A 27,006-nucleotide genomic window follows, 5' to 3' on the forward strand; every position below is an offset into this window, starting at 1 on the left:
CGATCTATCAGTTCCAGAGAAAGGAAAGAACCTAGAAGATGTAAAAGGAAATTTAGTTTGATAGTTTTCTGTTTGGTAAGAACTCACTTAGACACAGCTGGGAAACCCTTGTGTCTTTATAGATGTAGTTGTGAAATCCTCACTTCTGTATTGTTTTGTCAGTATAGTTCCCACTTTGCTATTGTTTATTTGCGTGGTCTCTGTCTGGTTTTGTGATTGCTTCTGTCTGCTGTATAATTAATTTTGCTGGGTGTAAACTAATTGAAGTGGTGGGATATAATTGTTTAGCTAATCATGTTACAATACGTTAGGATTGGTTAGCTAAATTTCATTAAAATGGTTGGTTAAAGTATAGCTGAGAATATTACTATATAAATTGGGGGCAAACAGGAAGTAAGTTCAAATTCGAAAATAAGGAAAAAGGAACTTGGATTTAAGCTTGCTGGAAGGTCACCCCAACATCAAATTGTTTGCACCTTCAAACTTCGGATATTGTTGCTCTGTTCATGCGAGAAGGACCAGGGAAGTGAGAGCATGAATGTAGAAGCCCCCTAACATGGGTCTAAATGTTTATGAGTTTCTTCTTATAAAGTTTCTTCTTGAGGATCAGGTCTCCTAGAGATGGAAGGCGATGAAGGTTGACTATCTTTGTGATGGGTGGTGCTCGAAGCCCTGGAAAATTGTTAATGATAGGCCCAAGGGTCCCAGTATGGCCAAGGAGGTGTTGCATAAGGCATAGGAGGGGGTGGTTGCAATCTTGTGCCATGAGTGGTCATAGACTCATAAGAGACTTCTGGAGAAGGGCCACTATAGGGGTGAGGAGGAGAGCCCTGGATCAGTATTTGGGAAACTGAGGCAAGGTCTTCATCAGAATCCTCTTCCTCAAACTCACTGTGGAATGCTCACTATGGTGGCGTGCCTGGAGAAATCTGAGGGGAAACGGTAATTACCAGGTGAACGGGCCAACTCGATGCACTCGGTGTGGAAAATACTTTGGAGACGGGCAGTGGAGAATTGGGTGCCTCATATACAGCGAGGTCCCAGGGAAGATTAAACTCCTGTGGTACCGAGCGTGCTGTCAGTACCAAGTCCATAGTCTGCACTGAGCTGATGGTACTATGAGTCTCAGCTGCACTGAGGGAAACGTGGTCAGAGCCCAAGCGGGCTTCTTTGGTACCAAGGACGCAGAGGAAGAGCTTTTCTTGCTGCTTTGGTCTGCTAACGGTACCAATGATCTCGATGGGCCCGAGGCTTTGCCATCTTTTGGTCTAGTGGTGCCCTCGGAACCTGAGGAACCAGCATCCTCATGGGTACCAGACTAGAGAACAGACAGTGCTGAAGTAGCTGAAGATACTATGACCTTGGCTTTTTTGAGACGGATTCTACCTCGTGAACTCAGGGCACGACCTTTGGAAGGCTTATGAGAGGAGTCTTGCGTCTTCCTCTACAATACCCTCAATGAAAGCAGTTGAGAGATAGTGGAGGTAGCATATTTTCCTGGAGACTGGTGTACAGGAGGAGTCCCTTGGCCTGGGTCAGAAGCAGGGCGTAGTGAGCTTTCCATCATGAGGAGCCAAAGTTTGATCTCCCCAATTTTTCTGGCTCTAGATTTCAATGCCAGACAGAATTTACACTTCTGGGCAATGTGCGATTCTCTGAGGCAACAAATGCACTGAGGAATGCCCGTCACAACAGACAACGTTTGGCACTGGGAGAACCGGGCATAACCTTCCAGTGAACAGGAACTACCTTATCTACTAACTAATATCTATCCAAATGTAACACATTAAAAAAATAATTATTTTTCATAACTAGGAAGCTAAAACTAATTACACTAATGTTAAGCACTACAAACTAACTACTAGAATAACAGAGCAGGATCCAGCTGAGGTAATCTCAACGGGAACCGGTGTCAGAGCTCTGTCTCTGGCCGAGTCGGCTGAGAAGGAACTGAAGGCGGCTCGCCCGTGCAGTGCTATATAACAGCAGCACGGAGCAGGAGGCTGACAAGCATGCATGTGCGAGTGGACCTGACACTTCTATGAGAAATCTCCGACCAAAGGCATAGGGGGCACAAGCGCACCTACAGTGCAGCATCCATAGGGACACCGCTCGAAGAACCTCTCCTGGTATTGAGACATGCCCCCCACCCCCAACACACAATATCCCAGCCCCCAGGAGCCCCGGCACCTAGAAACAGCCCTGCCCCACCATACCCCAGCCCCCAGGAGCCCCGGCACCTAGACAAAGCCCTGCCCCCCCCATACCCCAGCTCCCAGGAGCCCCGGCACCTAGACAAAGCCCTGCCCCCCCATACCCCAGCCCCCAGGAGCCCCGGCACCTAGACAAAGCCCTGCCCCCCCCATACCCCAGCTCCCAGGAGCCCCGGCACCTAGACAAAGCCCTGCCCCCCCATACCCCAGCCCCCAGGTGCCCCGGCACCTAGACAAAGCCCTGCCCCCCACAATATCCCAGCCCTTGGGAACCCCTGGAACAGAATAGTGGCTGCCAAGGCCGCACTCACGTTATGCCTCAGAAGCCCATCAATCTTGCCTGGGTATTTCTCAAACTGGAAAAGAAAAAAAGTGGGGTATAAGGGGAACCCAACGCACCAGTGCTCTCTAGAGGCCCATGTCCTTTCCCCGCTCCCCCTGAGGCAGTGTCTCCTGCCCTGGGGTCAGACTGGAGGGTCACTCACCATGGCGGGGGCGGGCCCGGGCACCATGCCGGGTGGGAAGGGGGTGAAGTGCTGGTGCGTATGCTGGTGGGTATGCTGGTGCTGGTGGTTGTGCTGGTGGAACTGGAAGGCCAGCGGGCGGATGGCGGCAGCCCCCATGTCGGCCCCGCCCTGCGCTGTCAGGAACCGTGAGCTCAGGCCCTGCCGGATCAGCTCTTGTTCTGAGCAGGGAGAGGAGAAAGCAGGGGGTGCAGTTATCTGGGGGAGATGGGACCCCCTTGTAGCCTCTCCTGCTCAGACCCCCAGAGAGACAAGAGCACCCCCCACCAGCCTCATCCTGAGAAGTGAAACCCCTTCCACCACCACCACCAGCAGCCACCTCCCCACCCTCCCAGAGAGACGGGATCCCCCTGCCGGCCCCTCTCCCCTGGAGATATGGGAACCATCTTCTGCCTGCTCCACCCCTCTCCACTCTGCCAGCCCCTTCCCAGAAGAGATGGGACTCGCCCCACCAGCCCCTCCCTTCCCCCTCACCAGCCTCGCCATACACCCCCCACTCCCTCGTGCCTCCCTCCCAACTCACCGGATAAGGCTGCGGCTGCGGCCGGGTGCCCAGCGACCTGGAGCAGAGGGGGGGGTGGGGGCAGGCCCGGAGAAGGGGGAAAGAGGGGTGGGTGATGGTGGGTGGGGGGCCGCAGGGTGGAAGGGAAGGCGTGGGGGGGCAGGGCCAGCGAGGGGGTGGAGGGGCGGGGAGGAAGCTGCGAGGAGGAGGAGCACGGGGGCAGCAAGGGCTTGGCGTGTGCGCTGCTCCGGCTGCACCTGCAAAAGACAGAGAAAGAGAGAAAGTCAGCCCAGCGGAAAGAACGAGCGAGACCGAACAGGAGAAGAGTAGTTTGGGGGGGGGGGAGGAGATGAGGGGGTAAGGAACATGGAACGGAATGCGAGATAAGACGGGGGGAGAGCAAGAAAAGAATGAGGGAAAAAGGTGACAGAATGAAAGGGGAAAGAACAAGGCAGGAACGCACTCCCTAGCTCACTCACCCGGCGATGCTGAGGTCCAGCCCTGCTCCATAGGGCCCCGGCGGCGTGGGGCTGGCGAAGGGCGCTCCCTTCCCATGCACAGTGGGCTGGGGCAGGCTGTGGGGTGCTGGGCCCCCCTGTGGCGCCGACAGCTGACCCCGGGGCTGGGGCGTGGTGCGGGCAGCAGCCGGGTTGGGTGTCCGGGAGGGCGGCGGGGCTGGAGGAGTAGGAGCCCGGGCTGGGGCCACAGGGAGGGCTGGGGCTGCCTGAGAAAGGGGGTCCTTGGGCAGGAAAGGCACTAGCAGGGGGTCCCCGTCAGCCTCGTGGCTCCGCTCCTGGCTCCGCTCCAGCCCTGAGACCTTGGGGATCACAGAGAGTTTGGCTGCACAGCTCCCGTTCATTGCACCAACTGGGCCCGAGGCTGGGGAGAGAGACAGCACCCAGTGAGAGACCACCCAGCACCAGGGGGCACTCCCCTGGCTGCCAGTGCTGCCCCTGATGCCCCAATGCAGCACTGGGGGTGGGGTGGGTGGGTGCTGCCATGCAAGGAGCGGGGTGGGGGGCTCAGTAGGAAGCATTCTCCCCAGCAGTCAGTGCTGCCCTATGCCCCAGTGTAGTGCTAGGGGGCTGTGACAGACTGTACCCCATGTTCCCACTTTTCAAAAAACTATGATAAATTGTGTACAAATGTATGCCTTGTGAGGTGGTAATAGAAAACTCATAATCTGCTGAACATTATCATTCCAGTAAAATATGTGTGGCAACAATGTATGTGAAGTTATAAGATTATACTGTATTACATTGCTGTAACGTGTTCCAAGTTTATAAAAGCACGCCCAAACCAGTTCTTCAGAGACAAAAGACACATTGACATCCCGGCCAGGTATCAGCACAACTAATGAACCATCATGGACTACCACCAAGATAAGCAGCCATTCTTTGGCAGGAAGAAGGGTGTGAGCGAAAACTTTACATATTGGCAAAGCCACAGTTCGGGGTTTCTGTGTAAACTGACTGCCTGTCGCCTGACCCCCAGCTAGAGATGATCCTCAAAGAGGAGGAAAGGGTACGAGAAACAGTGGCCTCCAAATCACCTCTCTCCCCGCATCTCTACTCACAGCAGCAGTGAAGTTGGAAAGACAAAGGAAGCATCACTGAACTGGGGGGAGATCCTGGCTGAAGCAATCCAGCCAGACTGCTGTAAGCTTATTGCAAGAAAAACATTTTTGCTTTAAGTTCACTTAGCTTGTTAAGGTAGCTTGTTAAGCTAGGTACTTCCTTGTAAAAGTATTTTTTCACACAACGCACAGTCAGCCTGTGGAACTCTTTACCAGCAGATGTTGTGATGGCCAAGACTATAACAGGGTTTAAAAAAGAACTAGATATATTCATGAAGGATAGGTCCATCAATGGCTATTAGCCAGGATGGGCAGGGATGGTGTCCCGAGCCTCTGTTTGCCAGAAGCTGGGAATGTGTGACAAGGAATGGCTCATTTGATGATTACCTGTTCTGTTCATTCCCTCTGGGGCACCTGGCATTGGCCACTGTCAGTAGACAGGATACTGGGCTAGCTGGATCTTTGGTCTGACCCAGTGTGGCCATTCTGATGTTAGGTATTAGTTTGCCTTTTTGCCCTTTTATTTTCATTGTAACCATTTCTGAGTTTGATGCCTCATTACTTGTAATCATTTAAAAATCTTTCTTTCTGGAGATAAGAAACTTGTTTTATTGTTTTATCTAAGCCAGCGTGTTTGGATTGAAGCGTTTGGGAACCTCCACTTGAGATAACAGAGTTTGTGCATATAATTTTCCATTGATGAAATGACTGTCTTTCTGCCTCGTATTGCCCAGCTGGGAGCCATGCAGTACAAGACGTACATTTCTGGGCGACAAGGCTGGGACTGGGAATTTGCTGGTGTTGCCCTGTATGTAATTCATGAGTGGCTGGCCAGAGCCCTCACGTCATTTAGCTGGGAGTGATTTTGCAGGTATGGGGCTATGAGTGAGTAGGAGCAGGAGTGGCTGTTCTCACAGCAAAGCAGCGCAAAAGGCAGCGCAGGCTAAAAAATTAAGGGGACACAGCTGTTCAACAGTCCAGATTGTACCCAGGGTAATGTCACAGGGGGCGCTGGGCTCGATAAGGGCCGCTCTTTTTCTTTAGCACCCACCTTTGTTGGTTGAGACAGTGAACGATTGATCCAGGTCATCATTGGAGGCCTGATAGGAAGAGAAATGAACTCACATTATCCCTGGCTGTGGGGAGCCCCCTGATGCCAAATACACGCCAGGAGCTCCCCACCATCCTTGATTCTCTGAGCTCCCCATGGAGGGCTCCCCTCCCGAATGTGCCTACCCAGGGGAGGGGGGATTCAGGGATGTGGGAGCAGGAAGGGTGGGCTGGTGGAGTTCAGGGGGTGGGGATGGGAGGAGGGGGCAGGAGGAGGGGTGGGGTTCAGGGCCTCTCACCTGCTCCCCTGGGTCACTCTCCATGTCGCACTGCAAGGGAGAAAGACAAAGGTGGGATGAGCGGAGGGCGAGCTGCCTGAGCCTGCCCCTAGGGGGTGCCGTGGGCCAGACAAAGGGGGGAGAGGCGGAGCGCGAGGGAGCCACTTACTATGTATCCTGTTTCCAAGTAGGAGCGGAGGGAGGCCTGTGGAAATGAAGGGGTATGATTGGCAGCACCGCCCCCTGCTGAGCAGGGTTGGGATGCCCCTGCCATGTGTCATGAGAATTTCCTGTAACCCACTCCCCCCGGCCTCCATCCCAAAGTCCTCATCCAGCCCCCACCCTCCCTTGCATCCCCCATGCCCCGTCCCCCTGCCCAGCCCCCCCACCCTCTCTTGCAGCCCCATGTCATACAGCCCCTCAGTTCTCCCTGCCCAAACCCACAAACCCCTCTCCACTGACCTCTTTCCTCCTCCTCTTGCTGCGTCTCCTCAGCGCCCGCTCCCCCGCATGCCGCCCACACCCCTTCTCTGAGCTCTCATCATGGCCCTCCTCCTCTTCTGAGCCACTCCCCTCGTCCCGCTTCCGCTTCCCCGAGTGCTTCAGCCGATGCTCCAGCCGCTCGGGGGTCCTCAATGTTGTGTCCTTCTGTGGGGAGGGGGAGACGGTGAAGCAGCTCCTTGAGGACAGATGACACCTGCCCAGCCATCTCTAAGGAGTTCCCTCACAGAGTGCTGAGATGCAGCCACCTCTGGGGTGGAGTGTGGGGGGCTGCTTATACTGGGATCCCCTGCCCAACGCTGAGATATGGCCACCTCTTGGGCAGGGCACAGGGACGGTTTACGTAGGGATCTCTTGCCTGGTGCTGAGAAGCAGCCACCTGGGGGGCGTGACATGGCAGACTATAACTGCCCTAGTGGAGTTCAACCTTTACTCTGGAGTACACGCCTTGATTTGTAATCAGTCCAGTCTGACAAGAGGAGCAAGCATGAGTCACTGCAGAACAGGAACACATGGAGCTCAGAGAGCTCCCCACCCTGCATTCCTGAAACCTGGATTCCCTGCTTCACATCTTAACCGGAAGGTGTCTTAGGGTATGTCTACACTGCTCGTGTTACCTGTGGCCACGCTTTTTACCTGGCAGTGATAAAAAATAACCACCCCGAACAAGGTGTCTATACAGGCACTGTTCAGCGCTAAAACTTTTGTTGCTAGGAGGGGTGTTTTTTTCACACCCCTGAACGTTTTAGCGCTGAAAGTGGCAATGTAGACACAGCACCTCTTCCCAAAGGAGAGCAACCTTCCTGGACACAGCACCCAGCATCCCAGACAAAAGTCATGGCCCCGTCCTCCTGCTATATCCCAGCCCTCAGGAACCCTTGCCACTGAGAGATAGCCCCATCTCTCCCACTATATCCAGTGCTAGGGGTTCCAATGTACAGGTGTGTTCTCTCCCCCCCCGCCCATACTATACAACATCCCCTGGCATTGCAACACTGCCCCTCCATCATGCTGTCCTGCCGCCCCCCCCACTATATCCCATCCCCCGGGAACCCCCATCCCCAAAACACATCCCTGTCTCCCCAACTATATCTCAGCCCTCAGGAACCTCTGGCACCTAACTACGTCCCTCACTATATTCCAGCCCCCAGGAACCCACAGCACCGAGACATGACCCCACCTCCACTGCTATATGCCAAGTACTCCAGAAACATAACCACATAAATCCACTCTCTCTGGGCTGGGCTGCCTACAATTGTCTGTTTTGGGTGTGGTGTATGTGTGTCACACACCACTGTGCTTCGCTTGGAATGGGCTCTGCTATGTGTGTCCTGTGCCCTATAGTGCCTGTGGCTGAGGATGATTCTCAGCCCCTCACCTCCAGTGCCTCCAGACTGATGAAACTAGCAATGGCGAAACCGTCAATCAGATCCTCTTCCTCCTCCTCCTCCTCCTCATGGCTACAGGAGGAGCCTGATGGTCTTGTCCTCCGGCGCAAAGGCCGGCGCCGGGGCTTACCGGGTGCCACAGGGGCTGGCGGGGCGGGACCTTCGCTCTCCGAGTCTGAGGAGGAGGAGAGGACGCCCCGGTGGGCGGGCTCCCCCGGTCGTCCCCCCCGACGTTGGCTCCGGCGGCTCTCGCGGTCCCGCCGCGAGCAGCGCCGCAACCTCCGGGCCCTGCCACCTCCCCCGCTCCAGCAGGGGGCAGGAGCGGCCGCTGCTTCCATGCTGCCCCTGGCCAAGCCTCTTCCTGCGACGCCCTTCACCCCTCTCCGGCCTGCTGCATGGCAGCTGTTCTGAACTGGGTCCTCGCTCTCTCCTCTGGGCGCTGACCGGTGGAGAGCTGGAGGCGGGAGGTGCTCCCCCAGGAAGCAGAGGGAGTGTGTCTTCGTCCTCTCCTTTAAGGTGGATTTTGACACGCGCCGGCAATCGTCCCCTTTGAAATCCGATTTAGGGCCCCCCAACACGAACTCCCTGCGGCAGCTGCTTTGGGGGGCCTTGCCTTCAGAACGCCACAGTGGCTGCTCTGTGCGTCTTCCCCTTTAAGGCAGGCCTTTCCAAGAACAGAGGTTTAATGCCCCTTGACATAAACGCCAAGCCTGGGGGCGGGCCGAGGTGCACCTCCCCTTTAATTCAGATTAAATTGCGGCCGAAACAAACCATGCTACCACCCTCTTTCCAGGGGCCCCCCCTTCAAAAGCGGGGCCTCCCCTTTAAGGATAGGGGAGGAAAGGGCTGAGGCGGCTTCTCGCAGAGGCCTCCCCTTTAATCAGCCCTCACATTCCCCCTCCCCCCCCCTTGCGGGGTTGGGGGCCCCTCCTCGGAATAGATTTAAATCCCTCCCCGCACAAAGTGCAGCGCGGGGGAGGGTGGCGTCTGCGGTGCGGCCTCCCCTTGAAGTGCGTGGGCTGGGCACCCCCACCGCAGTCAGCCGCTTGCGTAGCCGGCCTGGGGCCACTTCCCCTGGGAGAGTCCCGATCTAAACGCCGGGGGGGGGAGGGGGGACTTCCCCTTGAAGACTCCGGCTTCCCCTTCTGCCAGCAATGGCAGTGGTTGACGTGCCGAGGAAGGCACCTCGCCTTGAACAACCCCGGTGCAAGTCTCCGCAGCCGACGCGCCTGGCTCGGGGGGAGCCGCCTCCCCGGTCAGGATCCGGATCGAACGGCTTCTGCCTCCCGCGGGGTGGGGGGGGGTCACTGCCCCTTTAAGAAACCGGACCGAAACCGCTTCTTGGCATTCGTGTCAGGGGGCCACGTCCCTTTGGAGAACCCGGAGTTTAAATCTCACCAGCCACTTCCGCCATTAGCCAGCCAGCATCCCCTTTAAGAACCTGGCGTCAAAGTCCTCCGACAAGAAACCACTTTCCACAATGGGGCAGGAGCGAACTCCCCTTTACCAGCTCGGGGCTTCCTTTAAATCCATTGACAGGCGCTGGGAAGAAGAGGGGGGTTGTTTTCTTCCGGTAGAAATCCCCCTTGACGCCTCACGTTGCTCTGTCCCTTTAAGAAAGCGGCCGTAGAGGGCAGGAATCCGTTGACGGCGGGGAGGGGGTCTCGCGGCCGTTGCGGGGAGCGGGGCGTCTCGCGACCCCCGCGCTGATTGGCCGCGAGGCTCGTGCCCTACGCTGTCCTCGCTGCCCCCCGCCGATTGGCCGGAGCGGGGGGGGATGGAATGGTTCGGTCCGAGCCGGTCTCTCCTTCCCCCACGGGAGAGGGCCCGGTTGGTCTCGCCCTCCCCCTACACGGGCCGCGCCCCGCTCGCTACTGTCCCCCGACTCTCTCGGCTCTGTGCGCGTCGCCGTCGGATCCTCTTCTCTTCTGCGCACGGCACGCGACGCAACTCCGACCACAGCGTGCGATCCCTCCGCTACGTGCTGAAAGAACAGAGAGGGAAAAAATCCCTCCGCTAGAAGAAGTAGTCCCTGCAGCCCCTCCCCAGGCCGGGACTCTCCCTCCCCCACATTGTGATGTCACAACGTCCCCAGGAGACGCAAAAGCATGTTGATGTCACCGCACAGCTTGACACATCACATCCTACTCTGATGTCATAGCCCCACCATACTACGACATCACATGACAAGACCTGATTCTGTCCTGATGTCACCAACCACCCTTCTGATGTCACAGCCCCAGTGCCCCACCCAACCCCAGCACCATGCATGTCACATGTTGGCCTGCTCTCAGAGTCCTGCCCAATCACACCAGGTCAGCCCAAACCCAGCTCCATCCCTCCCCCACCGCAAACCACAGCAGTGGGGAGGGGGTATGACCCCACACCCAGGAGCCAGGTATGGAGGCTTGCCTATGCCTTGCTGCCAGGGACACAGCTGCTCCATCCCCACAGGCCAAGGATGGCTGTTGACAGGAGGCTTAGGCCAAGGCCCAGATGAATCCAGCTGGGTAAAAATGAGCCTGTCACCTCATAACCCGCAGTCAGCCCCCATCTCCTTCATGTAACAACACACAGCGGCTGGATACCTAATGCAAAAGCATTTCTGATCCCAACCTCCTGGGATATCTCATCCCAATCCAGTGCCAGCACTCAAGGGACAATCACTTTGTTTGTACAGCACCAAGCACAATGAGACCGGGACTGTGACTAGGACTCCTAGGTGCTACAGTAAAGGAGTTGCCTTAACACTGGCCTCCTCCCATCTGCTTTCCCTTGCATGAAAACAGGAGTCTCTTCTGCTGCAGCTCCAACCCTCTTTGGGGCCCTGGTCCCCTAACAGATGGGGCACAGGCAGGGCAGATTCTGGCATGGCATTGGAGGGACTATGGCAGGCTCAGAGCTGCCAAATGAGCCTGAACAAGCAGTCAATTAGTGACAACAGTAGGGTTTAGGGTTAACAGCCTGGGCCAGTTAGGCCAGCAGCTCCAGGTGGACATATCATCTCTCACCCACAGGGCACTGAGGTTCAGGGCTTACCTCCCATCAGCTTCCTCCTACATCCGCTACCTCTCAGACCCCAGCTGAGGAGCTCACTGCAGCACAGCATCCCCTAATGGTGTGTAGGGATCAGCACTGACTGCAAAGGGAGAGTGCCCCCTATTGAGCTCCCCCCTGCAGCACAGTGGCCCCTAGTGCCAGGGAGAGCATGAATGAAGCAGATCAGACAAAAGGATGGATGTTTTTGTTGAAAAGTTTAATAGAAATATAGATCTCAAAAAACTCCACACACATAAAACCAGCAAATATCCACTGACTGACCCAACAGGACCCAGCCCAGGAGACACCCCACACCCAGGGCTCCTGCCAGTGCCCCCAAGGCTGCAGTCACACTTCAGAGGGGAAAATGCCCTCCTCCTAACAAACACAGGGACCTGATGCCCTGGTGCCTTTTCCCACAAGCCCCCTCTCCTGCCCTATATCCCAGCCAAACTGGACAAAGGCCACTAGCCCCCCAGGCACTCCGTGGGAGGTGACCCTAAAATGGCTAATACTGCCCCCTCCCAAACAATCAGCCCCCTGGTACGTTCAGCCACCGCGGGGGGGGGTTGGGGCGCTACACAGAGGCACTGGGACGATGGAAGCACCAGGAGGATTTGTGCGTAGGCAACTGAGTGCTGAGAACAGGAAGGTTCGTCACAACTGCTGGACATTCATCTCACCCCCACTCCACTCCTGGACCGGACCTGGAGCCTGTGAGGGGAGCAGTGGTGGAGGCAGCTTGGCGACTGGCTGCAGGACAGCTGCCTTGGCTCAGGCAGATCTGGGAGCAACCAAGAGCTGCCCCCAGGGGAGCAGCCAATTATGGGTGGAACTAGGGCTCAAGGGGGAGATGTCTCCTCCTGGGCAGCAAAGGATTCTGGGCAGAACTAGGACATCTCTGTCCCAGAGAGATCTCTGCTTGGACATGGGTCCAGGAGCCCCAGGGGAGCTGAGGATTCTGGGAGTACCCCTGAGGACATGATGGCTCTAGGAGGATCCAATAGCAGAACATTCTGGGTATAGCCCCAGGGGAGATGCTCCCTGGAAGAGCAGAGGCTTCTGGGAGGGAACTACTCTCCTTGGATACCAGAGGATTCTGGGAGCTCCCCCAGGCCAATGAGCAATACCAAGGACAGAGGGGCCACTAAGTCTCTGGTTCAATGCCCAGCATGGATCTGGACAGTGCACAGCGCCCCCTAGTCCCCATCAGCTTCAAACAGGGCGTCCAGCTCGGCTAGGCGCTGGTGCAGCAGTTCCTCCAGGTTGGGGTGTTGGGGTGGGGCCCGGCGCCCACCTGGCGCTCGCCCCGCCAGCCTCCCCCGGGGCCGGGCACGGCGCTGTTTGCGGGGCAGGCTGCTGTCCTGGAACTCCATGGTGCGCTTCAGCTTGCGCTGGCTGGTAAGCACCAGTGCCCCGTTCCGCTCCCGAGGCTCCTCAAAGATCGTCTCGAAGGTCCTACGGGGGAGGAGAGAGGGCTAGATGGGACCCAGGTGCTCGAGTCCACCAACCCACTCTGTATCCCGGCTGGAACGCCTATAGTACAAATGGAGCCCAGACACCTCGATCCTTACCTACGGTGTCCCCCAGCTGGGACACCCTCAGCACAAGGGGCGGGGGGAACGGGGATCGGACTCCTGGGTCCTCCACTCAGGACCAAACACCTCCTGCTGCTTAGAGGGGCAGCAAGTTTGTGGGCTGGACACCTGGGTTCCCAGCAGCAAGAACCAACCCTGGCTGGATTTAACATCCTGCACCCCACCTCAACTCTGAAGCCAGGCTCTCCCCTTCCTGTGAGTTGGAGGAGGGGGGTGCCCCCCTTGTAGCCACCCCCAACCCCTCACCCCCTCCAGCAGCAGCACCCTGGGCCCCCTCACCGCTTCTCGGTGGGAGTGCGGTAGTTCTTATTGGTGTAGATCTCCTCCAAACTGAACTCCTTCTTGTTCAACCTGTGATGGGGAGACCGGACTTAGCAACAACGCACGGGAATCCCTTGTCCGTGCCGAGACTCAGCAGCCTCGGGGGTGGGACATGGAGGCTGGACAACCACCACACGACAGGAATGGAAGAGAATCCTGTGGCCAGCTGTAACTGCTGGGGAGATTCAGAGCTGGGGATAGAACCCAGGAGTCCTGAATCCCAACCACTCCCCTCCCCCAGAGCTCCCAATACCTGACTGGCCGGGGCAGGCCCATTGGCGTGAGGTTGGCTTGCTGTTTGGCTGGGGTCTTGCGGATGCGGAAGCGGGACACTTTCCCTGTGGTTTCTTCCTGGGAGCACTGCAGGGAATGGGGAGAGAAATAGGACAGGATCAGGAAAGATTCCCTGTTATGCACACAGTCAGTGGAGAGTGCCCCCTTCATCATCGTGCCCTGCTGAGCCCTGTCCCGCAGCAAAGTGCCCCCCACCAAGCCTCTGCTCCCCGCAGCACGGCGCTCCCCACTCCCCGCAGCACGGCACCCCCCCCACCGCGCTCCTGGCAGCACAGCGCCCCCTGCTGAGCCCCCCGCTCTCCACAGCACAGCGCCCCCAGCGGTGCACTGGGACTCTGGGTCCAGCGCTGCCTCCCATTGCTCCACCTCACCTTGGCATCTGTGTGTGACAGCAGAATCCCACCCGTGGTGATGCCATGGCCCCTGTCCCCCTGCTCCGGGCACTGGGAGCCGTCCCTGCGAGGCAAGAAGACCATATGGACCAGGAACCTCTCAGGGCCTTTTCTGGAGGACCAGGCAATGCCACGGCACTAGGAGCCCAGATGCTGGGGCAAGGCAGGATGGCAGTGGGATGGCCTAGGCCAAGGCAGGGTGGCAAGAGGGATGGGGCAGGGTTATCTGGGGCAGGGTGGGGTGGTGAGGTGGTGTTAGGGGCAGGAAGGGGATAGCAGGTGTGGCAGGCAGCAACAGGGTTACTGGGGGAACGGCAGGGGGGCTCAGGGGGAAGAGTTCCCCGGGGCCAAGCAGGGGCTCAGGGGGCAGGGTTACCTGGGGCAAAGCAGGGCAGTGGCAGGCTCCTCGTGGTGGGGTGGCCCTGGGCAGGAGGAATGGGCCTCGTCGCAGCGGGTCATGCACACCACTGGGCTGAGCAGGTGGCGGGAGGCTGGGGAGGGGAAGGGGAAGACCTCCTTGCGCAGGCAGGGCAGGACGGGGGGCGAGGGGTGGCCCCGCAGCAACTCCCGCGACACCTCCAGGCTGCAGACCGTGTGACGGCGACGGCGCGGTGGGCAGGGGGCGGACGCTGGCAATGGGGACGGCATGGCCCAGGGGAAGTCAGGGCAGGAGTAGCTGCGACCCAGGCGGGGCTGGCTGGGGTCCTCAGGGCTCAGGCGCCACTGGCAGATGGGGGGTCTGCGGCTCACAATGCTGTCCCCGTCCCCGTCATCTTTGGCCTCGCCAGGGCCCCTCCTCTCTGCTGGCTCCGAGATGGCAATTTTGACCTCGATGTTCACCCCCTGGCGTGAGCTGTGTGCCCCCTGCTGGCTCGGCCCGCTCCGACTCTGAGCTGGCTCCTCCTCGGGGCGGGGGAGCTCCGCCGGCTGCCCCCCACCTTCTCCCTCGTCCGGACAGGGAGACGGTGGGGGGCGCAGGCGCGGCTTGGCCGGGCTCAGGAAGATGTCAGCAAAGGTCTCCAGCTTGGATTTGACACTCTGGAAGAGCGGGGCGATGCCCCAGTGTCGCAAGTTGGGGACTGTGGCCCGGGGGCGCAGCAGCGAACAGATCGGGGGAGGCCAGGCGGAGGAGGAGGAAGGCAGGAGGCTGCCAGATGGCTCAGCTTCTTGTGGGGCAGGATCTGCTGGGAGGAGGGCACAGGGGTCAGGAGAAGTCAAGGGAGGACCCCATCCTGCGATGCACAGACAGCCCCCAACAGTGCCGAACCCACTAAACCCTGAGCAAGGTCCCAGAAACACCCCCAAAACAAACTCTTGCCTCCCCGGCCCTGTTTTCAGAACAAAGAAGAAATTTTGACTTCCCACAAAACAAGACTTGGGGAAAGCCACATTTTGAGCAAAAAGGTTTCATCCTGATAAGGATCTAAACGTTTTTGTACTGATTCAATCTCTTTAAAAACTTCTTTTTCTATAAAACAAACAAACAAAAAAATGGTTGCTAAACTCAAAATATCCAAAATAGAATTTTTTTTTTAACTGAAATTTCATTTAAATTAATTTTTCCTTCTCAAGAACATTTTCGGTTAAAAAACATTTTAAGGAAAAGTTCAACCCCTGCTCCCCATGGAGCCCCACCCCCATGTCCAAGCTCCACCCCCAGCCCCGCCCCTGCATGAGTTGGAGCTCCGCCTACCTGGCTGTGGGCAGCGCTCCCACTGGTCTGAGGAAGAGGAAGATGCTGTCAGCTGATCAACCCTGTCAGGCAAGAGAGAGGAAGTGAAGCTCTGGGGCCAGCGCCCCCTAAAGGGCTCTGTGTCCCACCCCACCTGGTTGGTAGGGAAGTGCACTTACGTGCTAGGAGGCAACAGCATCAGCAGATCTTCCTGCTGCAGGCTGGCATCCTGCCAATGAGAGGTAGCATCTGAGCTGGGGCACAGGATGGGGTCCACCCCCCGTACCCAAGGCTGACAGGACAGCGACACCTGGTCAGGGCAGCTTCCTCCTTGGTTGTAAGCCCAATCCCTCCCTCCATTGACCCATCTGGAACAGCACCCACTGCTGAGATCCCCACCCACCCATCCCTGCCCCTCTGGCCTGGGTTCTGGCAGCCTCCCCCACCCCCAATCCCTCCCCCACCCCCATTCCCTCCTCTCTGGGCTCTGGCAGTCCCCTCTAGCTTCCCAGCTGCTCACTGCTGCCATGGGGCACTCCTCCAGTGCCACAGTCAGGACGCGCTGCTGGGCCCTCTCCATGGGCGACGTCACCAGCTCCTTCCCCTGCTGGGAGATGGAGGGAGATGCCCCCGGCCCCCGGCTCTGCTGCGGTGCCCCCTGCCGCAGCAGCCATCGCTTGCCCTGCAGCCGCTCTGACTCAGACCCAGCCGTGCCCTGGGGCAGCCAGCACGATGCAGGGGCCTTATTCTCAGGCCTCTGGCAGACGGGAGACCTTTGCTCCTCAGGGGAGGGTCTGGAAGAATGAGACGGGGCCACGGACCCCAAAGCCCCGTCGCTCACTGGCACAATTTTCACCCTCCCCGGATCTTCAGCCCCCCCCAGAGACTCCCTTTCCCCCCCAATCATCACACCACCAGCACCCCCTCCGAGATCCCACTCCCTGCACCCCTGCCATCAGCTCCACTGAGCCCCCTGGCACCTCATTCCCACATCATCCCCCCCCCCGCGCAACTCTCAAAGCACCCCGCTCCCCTTTCCCAGCCTCCCACATGCTGCCATAGCTCCGCCGTCAGATCCTCCAGATCCAGCCCCTGCCCCAGAAGCCAGTGACCCCCTCCCCCGGCAGACACCCTGCTTAGTATTTGGAACGTGCCCTGACACATGATTCATCCCCGCTCACCTGTCCATGGTGGGCTCCTGCTGCCTAGGGGTCCAATCTGAACCAGGCATAGGGCTCCCAGCTGGCAGCAAGGCTTTCCCAGGAAGGGGGTGTCCAGGGAGGGAGGGGGTGTCCAGATGAGCTGAGGAGGATGTGCCCCTTTGGGAGACCTGCTGGGCAAGAGACACCACGGGGTTAAACATGGATCCCATCCCCCCCCCCCACTGACTCCCAGCTCCTGGCATCTCCTAACAACTCTTCTCAAGAGCCCAGCCTGGCCCCCTCCCATGTGTAATGGGGGCACAAATACCAAGCCGTCCTGCTCTGCCTCCCCCCCCACCCCCAGAGCTCAGAACAGGAGTTTCTGGGCCATCTGGTGGCAAACCACAGCAGGGAGAGAAGGAGGTTACGTGGGGGAGAGGCTGGCTCGAGAAATCCATACCGGGGAGCAGCAAAGGATTCAGCAGGTTCAAGGGAGCAGGACAACAGGGCCTGGGAGGGCTCAGGGGAGGTTGGGGCAGGGGGCTTAGGCCACCAGATCTCCAAGCAGGGCCCCCGCCGCAGTCCCAGACCACCCGTCCCCCCCCGCACTCACAGCCCCTCCTTTGGTGGCAAGACACTCCTCCAGGGCAATGGCCAGTACCCTGTGCCGGGCTCTCTCCATGGGCGAGGCCACCAGCCACAGCTCCGCCCCCTGGCCCCACTGGGGCACCCCCTGCTGCAGCCGCTGCCGTCTGCCCTGCAGTCTCTCCGACTGGCGCCTTGCCTGAGGAGACCCGGCCCTGCCCCGGGGCAGCCAGCACAGCGGGGGAGCCTTCTCCTCAGGCCCCCGGGGGGCAGGGGAGCTCTGATTTTCAGTGGAGGGTCTGGAAGAGAGAGATGGGGTCACTCACAGGGGCCATGGACCCCCAAATCCCCCTGATTACTGGCATGATGTTTGCCCCAGGACCCAGAGACCCACAGCTCCCCCCCCAAAAAAAATCACTCACCCGGCCTAGTTGAGACCATTGCCTCTCATTGTCTCCCACCCACAGCATCCTGTCCTCCAGCATCCTCAGCCCCGAGTCTCCCCCCTCAAACACGCCCAGGGGAAGAGGAAGGGCGCTGCCCCCAGTGAGTTCTGCCCAGGGTGGGATAGACAGGCCCTGACCCCAGAGGGGAGGCGGCTGGACAGAGGTGAACCCCCCCACACACCTGTACACGATGAGCCTCTGGCGTCGGATGTTCCGCTCCGAGGCAGACAGCCTGGTACAGCCCCCTGCCAGCGCCCCTCTGGCCACGGGGTGCTCCATGGCTGGCTTCAGCTGGGATGTAGGGGGCAGCCCCCTGGGATCAGGGGTTCAGAGGTCGTCCCGGGACAGCCTCCTGCCTACTCATCCTCCAGTGTGGTCTCCTCTGCCCAGGAAAGAGAATCCAGGGTTACAATGAGCACTGCAAGACCCCCGCCCTGACCCAGCTCCGGGGTGGGGGGCTGGCTGGCTCAGCTGGAGGGGAAATGGGACACTAGGGGGCACCGGCTCTTGTGAAGAGCCCCCGAGGACTCAGCATGACACCCCTCCCCCACAACCTCCTGCACTCTAGGGTTGGCAGCATGGCCACAGTAGCAGAGGGCTCAGCCATGGGGGATCAGACTGGGGGAGGGGGTGTAGATGTGGTGGTGGGGGTGGGCTCTCCTCAGTGCCGGGGGGAGGGGCTGCAGAGGGGGCACATTCCCACGGTGCAGAACTCAAGAGATCACAATGGACAAGCAGAGGGGAGCCGCTGGGAGAATAATTACAGGGCATTAGCGGACAGGCAAAGCCATTGCTAGCAGTAACCAGAGAGCCCCTTGCGCAGCTCAGGTGTGACCTGACACCAGCTTGGGAGCAGAAGGGAAGCTCAGGAGGTGTGGGGGTTGGGAACGATCACCTAGAGATGGTTTCCCAGGCCACAAAGGACATGCACGGATCCTGGGCAGCGGGGGCAGGCTAGAGGGGCCTTGATGGGGCATCTCTCTCTCTTTGTCCTGCCTCCCAGCACTGACCCTGCCTAACTCTGCCCCTAGGACTCCCCCACTGGACCTCCCCCGCTTCAGGTTCCTCCCTTCTCCCCCTAGATTCTCCCCACCAGCCCTCTCTATTTCCCCTCTCTCAGTCACGAAAGCTTATGCTCAAATAAATTGGTTGAAGTGAGCTGTAGCTCATGAAAGCGTATGCTCAAATAAATTGGTTAGTCTCTAAGGTGCCACAAGTACTCCTTTTCTTTTTGTGAATACAGACTAACACGGCTGTTACTCTGAAATCTCCCACTCTGGTTACTCCCAAATCTCTCCCCCACTGGGTCCCTACCCCAAAATCCATCGCCTGGGCTCTAGGTCTCTCTCACCCCCCCCCCCCCCCGCCAACTACTCCCCCTTTCCCTCACCCACCTGCCTCTCCCACACTCTCTTTACTCTCAGCCCCTCCCCCAGGGCTCTCCCTATGTTCGGTCCCCTCCCACACTGCACCCCTCCTCACTTGCCTCCACAAATTGCCCCCCCCGTAGGTGCTCCCTCTCACCATCTGCTCTCCCCCTGGGTCTTCCCCCCATGGCTCCCGTCGCTGGTCCCCCTAAACTGCCCTTCCACCAGGTCTTCCCCATTGGTCCCTTTCTCCCCAGCTGCACTCCAGCTTTCCCCCCTCAAATCCCTCCACCACTTCTATAATCCCAAATCCCCCAAACCACGCTTCCCCCAGGTCTCCCCCGCCATACTTCCCCTTACCCTGATCTCCCCCAATCCCGACCCCTGTTACCCTCCCTCACCGATCCCCCCATCCTCAAAGGCCCTCATCGCTCTCTAACCCCCTGGATCTCCTTCTCCCCACTGCTCCCCCTCCAAGCTCCCCGCTTTGCCCTCCCTTCCCCTCCTCCCGGCTCCCTCCATTGACCCCCTTCCCCCACTGCTCCCCCTCCCGGCTCCCCCATTGCCCCCCTCCCCCCACTGCTCCCCCTCCCGGCTCCCTCCATTGCCCCTCTCCCCCCACTGCTCCCCCTCCCGGCTCCCTCCATTGCCCCTCTCCCCCCACTGCTTCCCCTCCCGGCTCCCCCCACTGCTCCCCCTCCCCCCACTGCTCCCCCTCCCTGCTCCCCCCATTGCCCCCCTCCCCACACTGCTCCCCCTCCCGGCTCCCCCCATTGCCCCCCTCCCCCCACTGCTCCCCCTCCCGGCTCCCTCCATTGCCCCCCTCCCCCCACTGCTCCCCCTCCCGGCTCCCCCCATTGCCCCCCCTCCCCGCACTGCTCCCCCTCCCGGCTCCCTCCATTGCCCCCCCTCCCCGCACTGCTCCCCCTCCCGGCTCCCTCCATTGCCCCCCCTCCCCGCACTGCTCCCCCTCCCGGCTCCCTCCATTGCCCCCCTCCCCGCACTGCTCCCCCTCCCGGCTCCCTCCATTGCCCCCCCTCCCCCCACTGCTCCCCCTCCCGGCTCCCCCCATTGCCCCCCCTCCCCGCACTGCTCCCCCTCCCGGCTCCCCCCATTGCCCCCCTCCCCGCACTGCTCCCCCTCCCGGCTCCCCCCATTGCCCCCCCTCCCCGCACTGCTCCCCCTCCCGGCTCCCCCCATTGCCCCCCCTCCCCGCACTGCTCCCTCTCCCGGCTCCCCCCATTGCCCCCCCTCCCCGCACTGCTCCCCCTCCCGGCTCCCCCCATTGCCCCCCTCCCCGCACTGCTCCCCCTCCCGGCTCACCGGCTCTCGCTCGCTCCCGTTCGGTCTCCGGCTGCGGCTCTGCCTCCTCCCGCCCCGCCCCGTTTCTGTCGACGCTCCACAGCCCGACCCTCGCGGCCAATGGCAGCGGGCCTTGCTCCCGTCCGCTCTCAGCCAATGGGCGCACGCCTTGCTGCCCGGGGGTCCCCGGAGCTTGAAGCCGTGGGGACCGCCATCTTGGCAAAGGGAGAGAAAGAAAGCCGTGTCACGGCTCAAGCTGAGCCGCCGCCATCTTGGGGTGGGGCAACAGTGTGTGGTGGCGGGGGTGGGGCGGTCAAGGGGACATAGCGGTGCCGCCATGCGGTGCTGCCATCTTGGATTAGGGCATTGGAGGGAGTGAAGCAGTTTCAGGGCGAGGCCATCTTGGATGAGGGCGAGAAGCTGCGCATTTAAAGGGCCAGGCGACCCTGGGTGATGGGTAGGGTGACCAGATGTCCCGACTTTATAGGGACAGTCCCGATTTTGGAGTCTTTTTCTCATATAGGCTCCTATTACCCCCCACCCCCGTCCCAATTTTTCACACTTGCTGTCTGGTCACCCTAGTGATGGGGGCTCCGGCCAGTCCCCATCCTGGGAGCGTGGGGCCCCCGTTCTTTGTTCCCCTTGGACCCATTTACACATCGCCAAATTAAAACACGTGCCGAACTTCCCACCCATGCAGCTCACTCTGATTCAGCCACCTGGCCTCTTCCCGCTTGACCACTTGCCTCCCACCCCGGCGCGTGTCCTCTGCAGACTGTGCCAGGGGTTCCCTTATGTCTCCTTCCAACACGTTCCCATTCTGGGGCCCCGACTCGATCCCTGCAGGGCTCCCTGGAAAAACACCAGGCCAATGACAAGTCCCCTGTGCCATGTTCATTTGATGCCAAGCCAGATGGGCCCCTTGGTTTGCTCCAGCCTGGCAATGACTTCGTGTTTGTAAGGACCCCTTTTCACATAGGCACTAGTCCAGTGGTTTTCAAACTGCGGGTTGCGACCCAGCACCGGGTCGCAAAATGTAAGGCACTGGGTCACGGTGGCTCTGGTCAGCACCGCCAACCGGGCCGTTAAAAGTCCCGTGGGTGGTGCTGCCCGGCTAAGGCAGGCTAGTCCCTACCTGTTCTGATGCTGCGCTATGCCCTGGAAGCAGCCAGCAGCAGGTCCGGCTCTGAGGCGGCATGGCCACGGTTCCCGGCCAATGGGAGCTAGGGGGTTGGGGGCGGTGCCTGCAGGCGAGAGCCGCGCAGAGCCGCTTGCGTGCCTCTGTCTAGGAGTCGGACTTGCTTCTGGCAGCTTCTGGGGCACAGCGGTCCACGGTGCCTGTCTTAGCTCCCCTACTGAGCCGCTGACTGGGATCCACCCGAAGTCAGCCCATGCCCCAACCCCACACCCCTATTCCCTGCCCCAGCCCTGAGCCCCCCCCAAACCTGGAGCCCCTTCCTGCACCCCAAACCCATCATCCCTGGCCACACTCCAGAGCCTGCACCCCCAGCCCAGAGCCCTGACCCCCTCCTGCACCCCAACTCCCTGCCCCAGCCCAGAGCCCCCTCTCACATCCTGAACCCCTCATTCCTGGCCCCACCCCACAGTCCTCACCCCTGCACCCCAACCCTCTGCCCCAGCCCTGAGCCCCTCCCACACCCCAAACCCCTCATCCCCAGCTCTGTTGGGTCATGGGCATCAACAGTTTTGTTCAACTGCGTCGCCAGAAAAAAAGTTTGAAAACCACTGCACTAGTCTGACTATCACTGTGATGGGATACCTGTGCTGTTCCTAAGCCCCCACTGCCCGTGTGTAGGGGGGAATACCTCTCCTACAGAGAGTACAGGCCATCTTCCCCCAGGCATCTCGTTACCCAAAAGGATCCCTGTGAACATTTTCCCTTTGCTTGGATCCCACATCACCCAGACTGAGAATAGGGCTGGGGTTAAAATCAGGGCACATTCTCTGTACAGAATTCTTTGGGGGAGATTTCACCAAGCGCCACCTTGCCTGTTTCCTTCCCCTGAGCAGGATTCCCTGTCCCTGACCCAGCTATAATCTCCCAGATGGAGCGAAGGGAAGAGCCAAGCATCCCAGATCTCCAGGGCTCCAAGGAAAGGGAGATCCTGAGAGGATCCCACACAGATAAGGAAAGAGTGACACCATCTCAAAGACTGTCTGAGACTGAAAGGAAAAGCTGGGACCCCAGTAAGGCCACCAGGAGCCCCCCAGTTCTGTCTCATCTCGCTCAGTATCATTCCCAGCAGGTTCCTGTTCTCATGGCAGGCGTCACTCCTGGATCCCACCCCTGGCAGGAGCCCTCCCATCTTCCAGCCTTTCTCTGAGGCCTTTCCTGGGCTCTTGGGACAGACCCAGCCCTTCCTTTCCCCTCAGGGAAGGGTTTGGGGGGATTCATTTCCTGCCCATCAAGTTTTCTGCTCAGTAACAAACCCCTTTGCTGCCCCCTCTCTCCCCAGCACAGGGAATGAGCCCTGGCTGGATTCTTTCTGCCTCCCAGCAGGTGCCAGGATGGAGGAGAATCACCAGCAGGAAGGGCCTGCAAGAGCAGAGCTGCATGGGATATCCCAGAACCCCGAGCTAAAGATGCAAGCGAGTCAGGACAAGATGGACCCCAGGCCAGGGGAGGAAAATCTTGCTTAGAAGGAGAGAGAGAACATGAAGAGATGTCCAGAGAATAAATCTCGTGAAACACCAACACACCCACATGGGTGATCACCCTGACTGATGCCCCGACCTTGGGAAGGGCTTTGGCGGGAGTGTGACGCTGGCTCTGCACCATGTGGCTCTCACTGGGAAGAGATTCCAGGCATGTCCTGAGTGTGGGTGGTGGTCCAGGCAGCGATAATCCCCCTCCAAGCACCAAAGTGCCCATACAGTGAGGAGACCCCATCAACATCCTGATTGCAGGAAGGGCTTTGGTGTCTGCTCCATCACTGCCAGACCCACCCCTACAAGTGTCCTGACTGTGGGAGGGGCTTCAGCTACAGCTCCAACCTGGCCACCCACTGGTCATCCCCGCCGGAGAGGAGCCCTACAAGGGCACCAAAGAAGGGAGGAGCTTTGCTGAGAACTCCCATGCCCTGCAACACCAGCATACCCCCCTGAAGAGTGGCCCTCCTAGTGTGGCTGTGGTGACAAGGCTTCTGGTTGGCCTTGCATTTCACTCAACACTAGAGGACACAGCGGGACTACAAGAGGACTACAAGAGGGGACTACATAGAGGACTACAAGTGTCCCGCGTGTGGGAAGGGCTTCAGGGAGAGTGATGGGCCAGTTGAGCATCAGTGCACCCACATCGGGGAGTGGCCACAAAGGTGTCTTTACTGCAGGAGGGGCTCCCTGCAGAGATCCAACCTCCAGGAACACAAGCGCACCCACCTCAGAGGCAGATGCCTCCTCTACCCTGACTGCAAGAGGAGCTTTGGCACCAGGACCACCCTGATCCAGCACCACCAGACCCACACAAGGGAGAGACCCTACCCATACCCCCAGTGCAGGAGGGACTTCCACCTGAGATACTCCTTCACTTTCCACTGGAGGATCCACACCAGGGAGAAACTGTCCTGATGCTCTGAGTGTGAGGAGGCCTTCAGCCTTAGCCCCCAGCTCACAAGGCACCAGAGGAACCACTGGGGAAAGGAACTGGGGGTGGGGCTGTGCCAGGCTGCAGGGATTGGAAAATCCCACCACGGAGAATTCTACTTCAGCAGAACTCCCCTCATCACCTGCAGCTGACCAGGGACACAAGCCAAAGGCCATTGACATCAATGAAGTTGTTCAGCTGTTGATGTCAATGGAACATCCCTTACCATCTGCAGCTGACCAGGGGCATGATTAGCCGAAGGCCATTGTTGGTCGCTGGTGTGAGCGGAGGTCTGGCCATTGACATCTGTGAAACTTCTCTCACCATCTTCTCTCACCATGCAGCTAACCAGGGGCACAAACCAAAGACTGGTAACATCAGTGGAGGCCTGGCCATTGACATCAGTGGAATTGGCTTCACCGACTGCAACTGACCAAAGGCATCTTCCAAGATTCTGAGGAAGGAGTGACCCAGACTCTGGGAGGCACCATTCCTTCCAGGGCTGGGGAATCAGGCCAGCAACCTGGTTCCATTTTAGCTTAATCCACTTCCAGAGCAAAAGGATCTAAACTGGTTTAAGCTAAACTAGATCAAGGCCCTCTTATACTGTACTAGATTGGAGCATCCGCCTGGGGAGTTATTGTGGAATAGCTATCCCCAGTCAATTTCCTCCTGTACGTGGCCATAACACAGTGCTAAGATATCATCCAGACCCCTCCTTAGGCTTCAGACCTTGAGCTCCAGTCCAGGCTGCAACTTCAAAGTGCTGTCTACACAATATTTCAAAGTACTAGCCCAAGCCCTGTTAACCTGAGTCTGTTGAACCAGGCTGGGAGGCTCACTGCGGCAGGCTTACATTGCCGTAATACAGATCACAATTAATAATAATAGTCTTCATCTTCCTTAATTTAGCAGGTGCTCCAGTGCCATTGTTTTCCCTGCACAAGAGTTTTAGAAAGCGTTGATTAGATGGAGCTAAAGTCACACCTTTAAATCCCAGACAAGGCCAAAGATTAGAACTAGGGTCCGGGCATCTCTCAGATGTTGTTTGCCAAATATTGAAAATGACCATTTCTGGATCAATCTACTTCCCTCTTGTTTTGTCTGGTCCTTATCCAAACATCCCCTTTTGCCATGCAAAGTTTCCAACATGTTTCCAAAAGTGTGATGCTTCTGCATAAAAAGAACTAAATCTCTTAGACCTTGCCTTCACGGAAAAAGTTGTAAGTGGTATACTAGTAAAGGGGCACAGCCCACCCCCGTGCTTATGGGCATTATAGCTTAGGATCCTGTACCTGAATCTGAGAAACAACCACCTCAATTACTATTATTAGCCAATATCATATACATTTTAGAAGGCTTTGTACGTATGCTAAGTTGCATAACCATGAATCAGACTCCCCAAATGCCACACACTTATGCTAAGCTTTATTGTGGAAACTTCTTAACAGGTGAAATGTATGTCGGCTTGACAGAATCAGATTTTTATTTTTTTAATCATTTCCATGGATAATATTGATGGTGGTTTTAAAGCATTCCTCCCCTCCCCCCATTTTTATCAGTTTACAGTTGTGCAAAATTCTGTTTTAAGCATTTTTTTCTCCTTTTGTCAATTTAAATGTCCACAGTTGCAGGAAATTGGGGAGAGGGCAGACAATGGGGATGGGCAGACAATAATTATTTAACGACAGATGTTGAGATTCACAACGTTACAGCTTTATAACTAAAACACAAATTGCCAGGATCACATGTCATACTATACAAAGTAAATATCCTTGGATCGAACTTTTCTTTCTCAAGCAGTGTTTTTCTTCTTTTGCATATCTGTACATTTTGATGGTTATCCATGGAAATAGCTTTTCATCAGTTTGGGTGTGTACGGCTAAATCAACATTTACCAATAAAAATGTCATCCTTCCAAGCCTGACTGTATGTGACCTCTGTTGTCTGTGTATGCAGAACCTGTCAGAAGCAATAGCAAATATAAACAGAGTGCCAGGCATGGCTGGTTATCTTTTAGGGATAATTGGTGCAGGGATCTTTAACTAGATACAAGCTAGAAATAATCGGAGCAGGTGGCCTTTGAACTTGAAAAATGGGTACAGAACTAGATAGGAAAAAGGGATGGAAGGTTTGCGTTGATACAGGGGAATTTGGGAAATGTTGTATCTGCTGTACACAAAAGGGTTATGAATATGGGCAGAAGTGAGCTCATGCTTTTGGGACAGTTTAATGCAGTGATACTCAGACTGAGGCTCGCGACCACAAGTGGCTCTTTAATGTGTCTCCTGCGGCTTTTTGCAGCACAGGATACTAAAACACTCTGTGATTTCATTATTAATCAAGCAGGAAGCTTCTACTATGTTATTAACCAATTGTAGTTGATAAAATAATAATACTGGGTCAGTTATTTTGCGGTAAGAATTATATATACATATATATAGAGAGAGAATGAAACAATGAATTCAGACTCCTGTGGCTCTTTGGGGTAATGTTGATCGCGAATTTGGCTCCTGTTCAGGACTGAGTATCGCTGGTTTAACAGCTCTTCCCTGCAGGGGGGTAAGGTCTGAACACCTCTGTCTGTGCTGATTTCTCACTGTTTAGTGAACTGATGGAGCTGAGTTATTTGCTATCTTATCAATAAGGGAATTAAGGGAATTAAGCCACCAACACTATAAAGGTAGGGGACTAGCTGCACTGGTATAAGATATTTTTATGTTGGTGTAACTACCTCTATGCTAGCGGTTGTGCTGCTATATTGATTTTAACATCACACCGCAAACTGACATAGTAATATCTCGATAAAAAGTGTGTGCAGAGCAAACCTAGTGGACAAAGCACTAGGGTGGGACTCTGGAGATCTGGGTTCTATTCCTAGCTCTGCCAGTGGGTGACCTTGAGCAAATCACTTCATTTCCCCGTGGCTGTTTCCCCATCTGTAAAATGGGGATGGTGATGGATTGTACCCCTAGGGTGCACTCTGGGAGCCATTGGAACCACTGTGCCCCCCCTAACCATTCAGCTGGGTTGGCCTCTCTCACACTGCTCTGTTGGTGACTCAGCCAGCCTCTCCAGGCCCTGTTAACACCCCACAGAACAGCAGGTGGTGCAATATGCCTACCTGAGTGCTTTACCTAAGCCACTCATGGATCAACAATGGCAGCGCCAGCCAGCTCCCCAGCCTTGCACCCCTGCTGGAGTATTCACCC

At 57.6% G+C, this 27,006-nt stretch overlaps 2 protein-coding genes across 8 annotated transcripts in view; both read right to left on the reverse strand.

Annotated features, from left to right (window-relative positions):
• The window catches only part of FBRS (fibrosin), a 31,918-nt gene extending 21,939 nt beyond the window's left edge, over positions 1 to 9,979 (reverse strand). The window contains exons 1-9 of one of the 2 annotated variants that reach the window (XM_084629844.1): positions 8,023 to 9,979; positions 6,606 to 6,791; positions 6,313 to 6,348; positions 6,165 to 6,194; positions 5,867 to 5,915; positions 3,719 to 4,118; positions 3,261 to 3,496; positions 2,699 to 2,898; positions 2,525 to 2,569 (exon numbers count right to left, since the gene is read on the reverse strand). In XM_084629844.1, coding sequence (XP_084485970.1) covers positions 2,525 to 2,569; positions 2,699 to 2,898; positions 3,261 to 3,496; positions 3,719 to 4,118; positions 5,867 to 5,915; positions 6,165 to 6,194; positions 6,313 to 6,348; positions 6,606 to 6,791; positions 8,023 to 8,370 — 1,530 coding nt within the window. In that variant the 5' untranslated portion in view covers positions 8,371 to 9,979. The remainder of the gene's footprint in view (positions 1 to 2,524; positions 2,570 to 2,698; positions 2,899 to 3,260; positions 3,497 to 3,718; positions 4,119 to 5,866; positions 5,916 to 6,164; positions 6,195 to 6,312; positions 6,349 to 6,605; positions 6,792 to 8,022) is intronic. The other variant, XM_084629843.1, reaches the window with a different exon arrangement.
• A 1,288-nt stretch (positions 9,980 to 11,267) lies between these two features.
• PRR14 (proline rich 14) lies at positions 11,268 to 20,314 on the reverse strand. Of its 6 annotated transcripts, none has more exons than XM_084630387.1 (12): positions 20,212 to 20,314; positions 17,703 to 17,903; positions 17,152 to 17,374; positions 16,530 to 16,678; positions 15,869 to 16,142; positions 15,528 to 15,577; positions 15,370 to 15,431; positions 14,053 to 14,860; positions 13,656 to 13,740; positions 13,244 to 13,350; positions 12,949 to 13,020; positions 11,268 to 12,529 (listed from the first exon to the last, which is right to left on the reverse strand). In XM_084630387.1, the coding sequence occupies exons 2-12, from the start codon at positions 17,798 to 17,800 to the stop codon at positions 12,271 to 12,273; spliced, it is 2,187 nt and encodes a 728-aa protein (XP_084486513.1). In that variant the 5' UTR covers positions 17,801 to 17,903; positions 20,212 to 20,314; the 3' UTR covers positions 11,268 to 12,270. The 6 variants fall into 6 exon arrangements, with proteins under 6 accessions (XP_084486513.1, XP_084486512.1, XP_084486511.1 ...); XM_084630386.1 differs by having other exon boundaries at positions 14,053 to 14,857; positions 17,104 to 17,374; XM_084630385.1 differs by having other exon boundaries at positions 17,104 to 17,374.
• Positions 20,315 to 27,006: the final 6,692 nt, after the last annotated feature.

The sequence above is a fragment of the Lepidochelys olivacea genome (assembly GCF_965140295.1).
Source record: "Lepidochelys olivacea isolate rLepOli2 genome assembly, chromosome: 6".
In the NCBI taxonomy this organism is placed as follows: domain Eukaryota; kingdom Metazoa; phylum Chordata; order Testudines; family Cheloniidae; genus Lepidochelys; species Lepidochelys olivacea.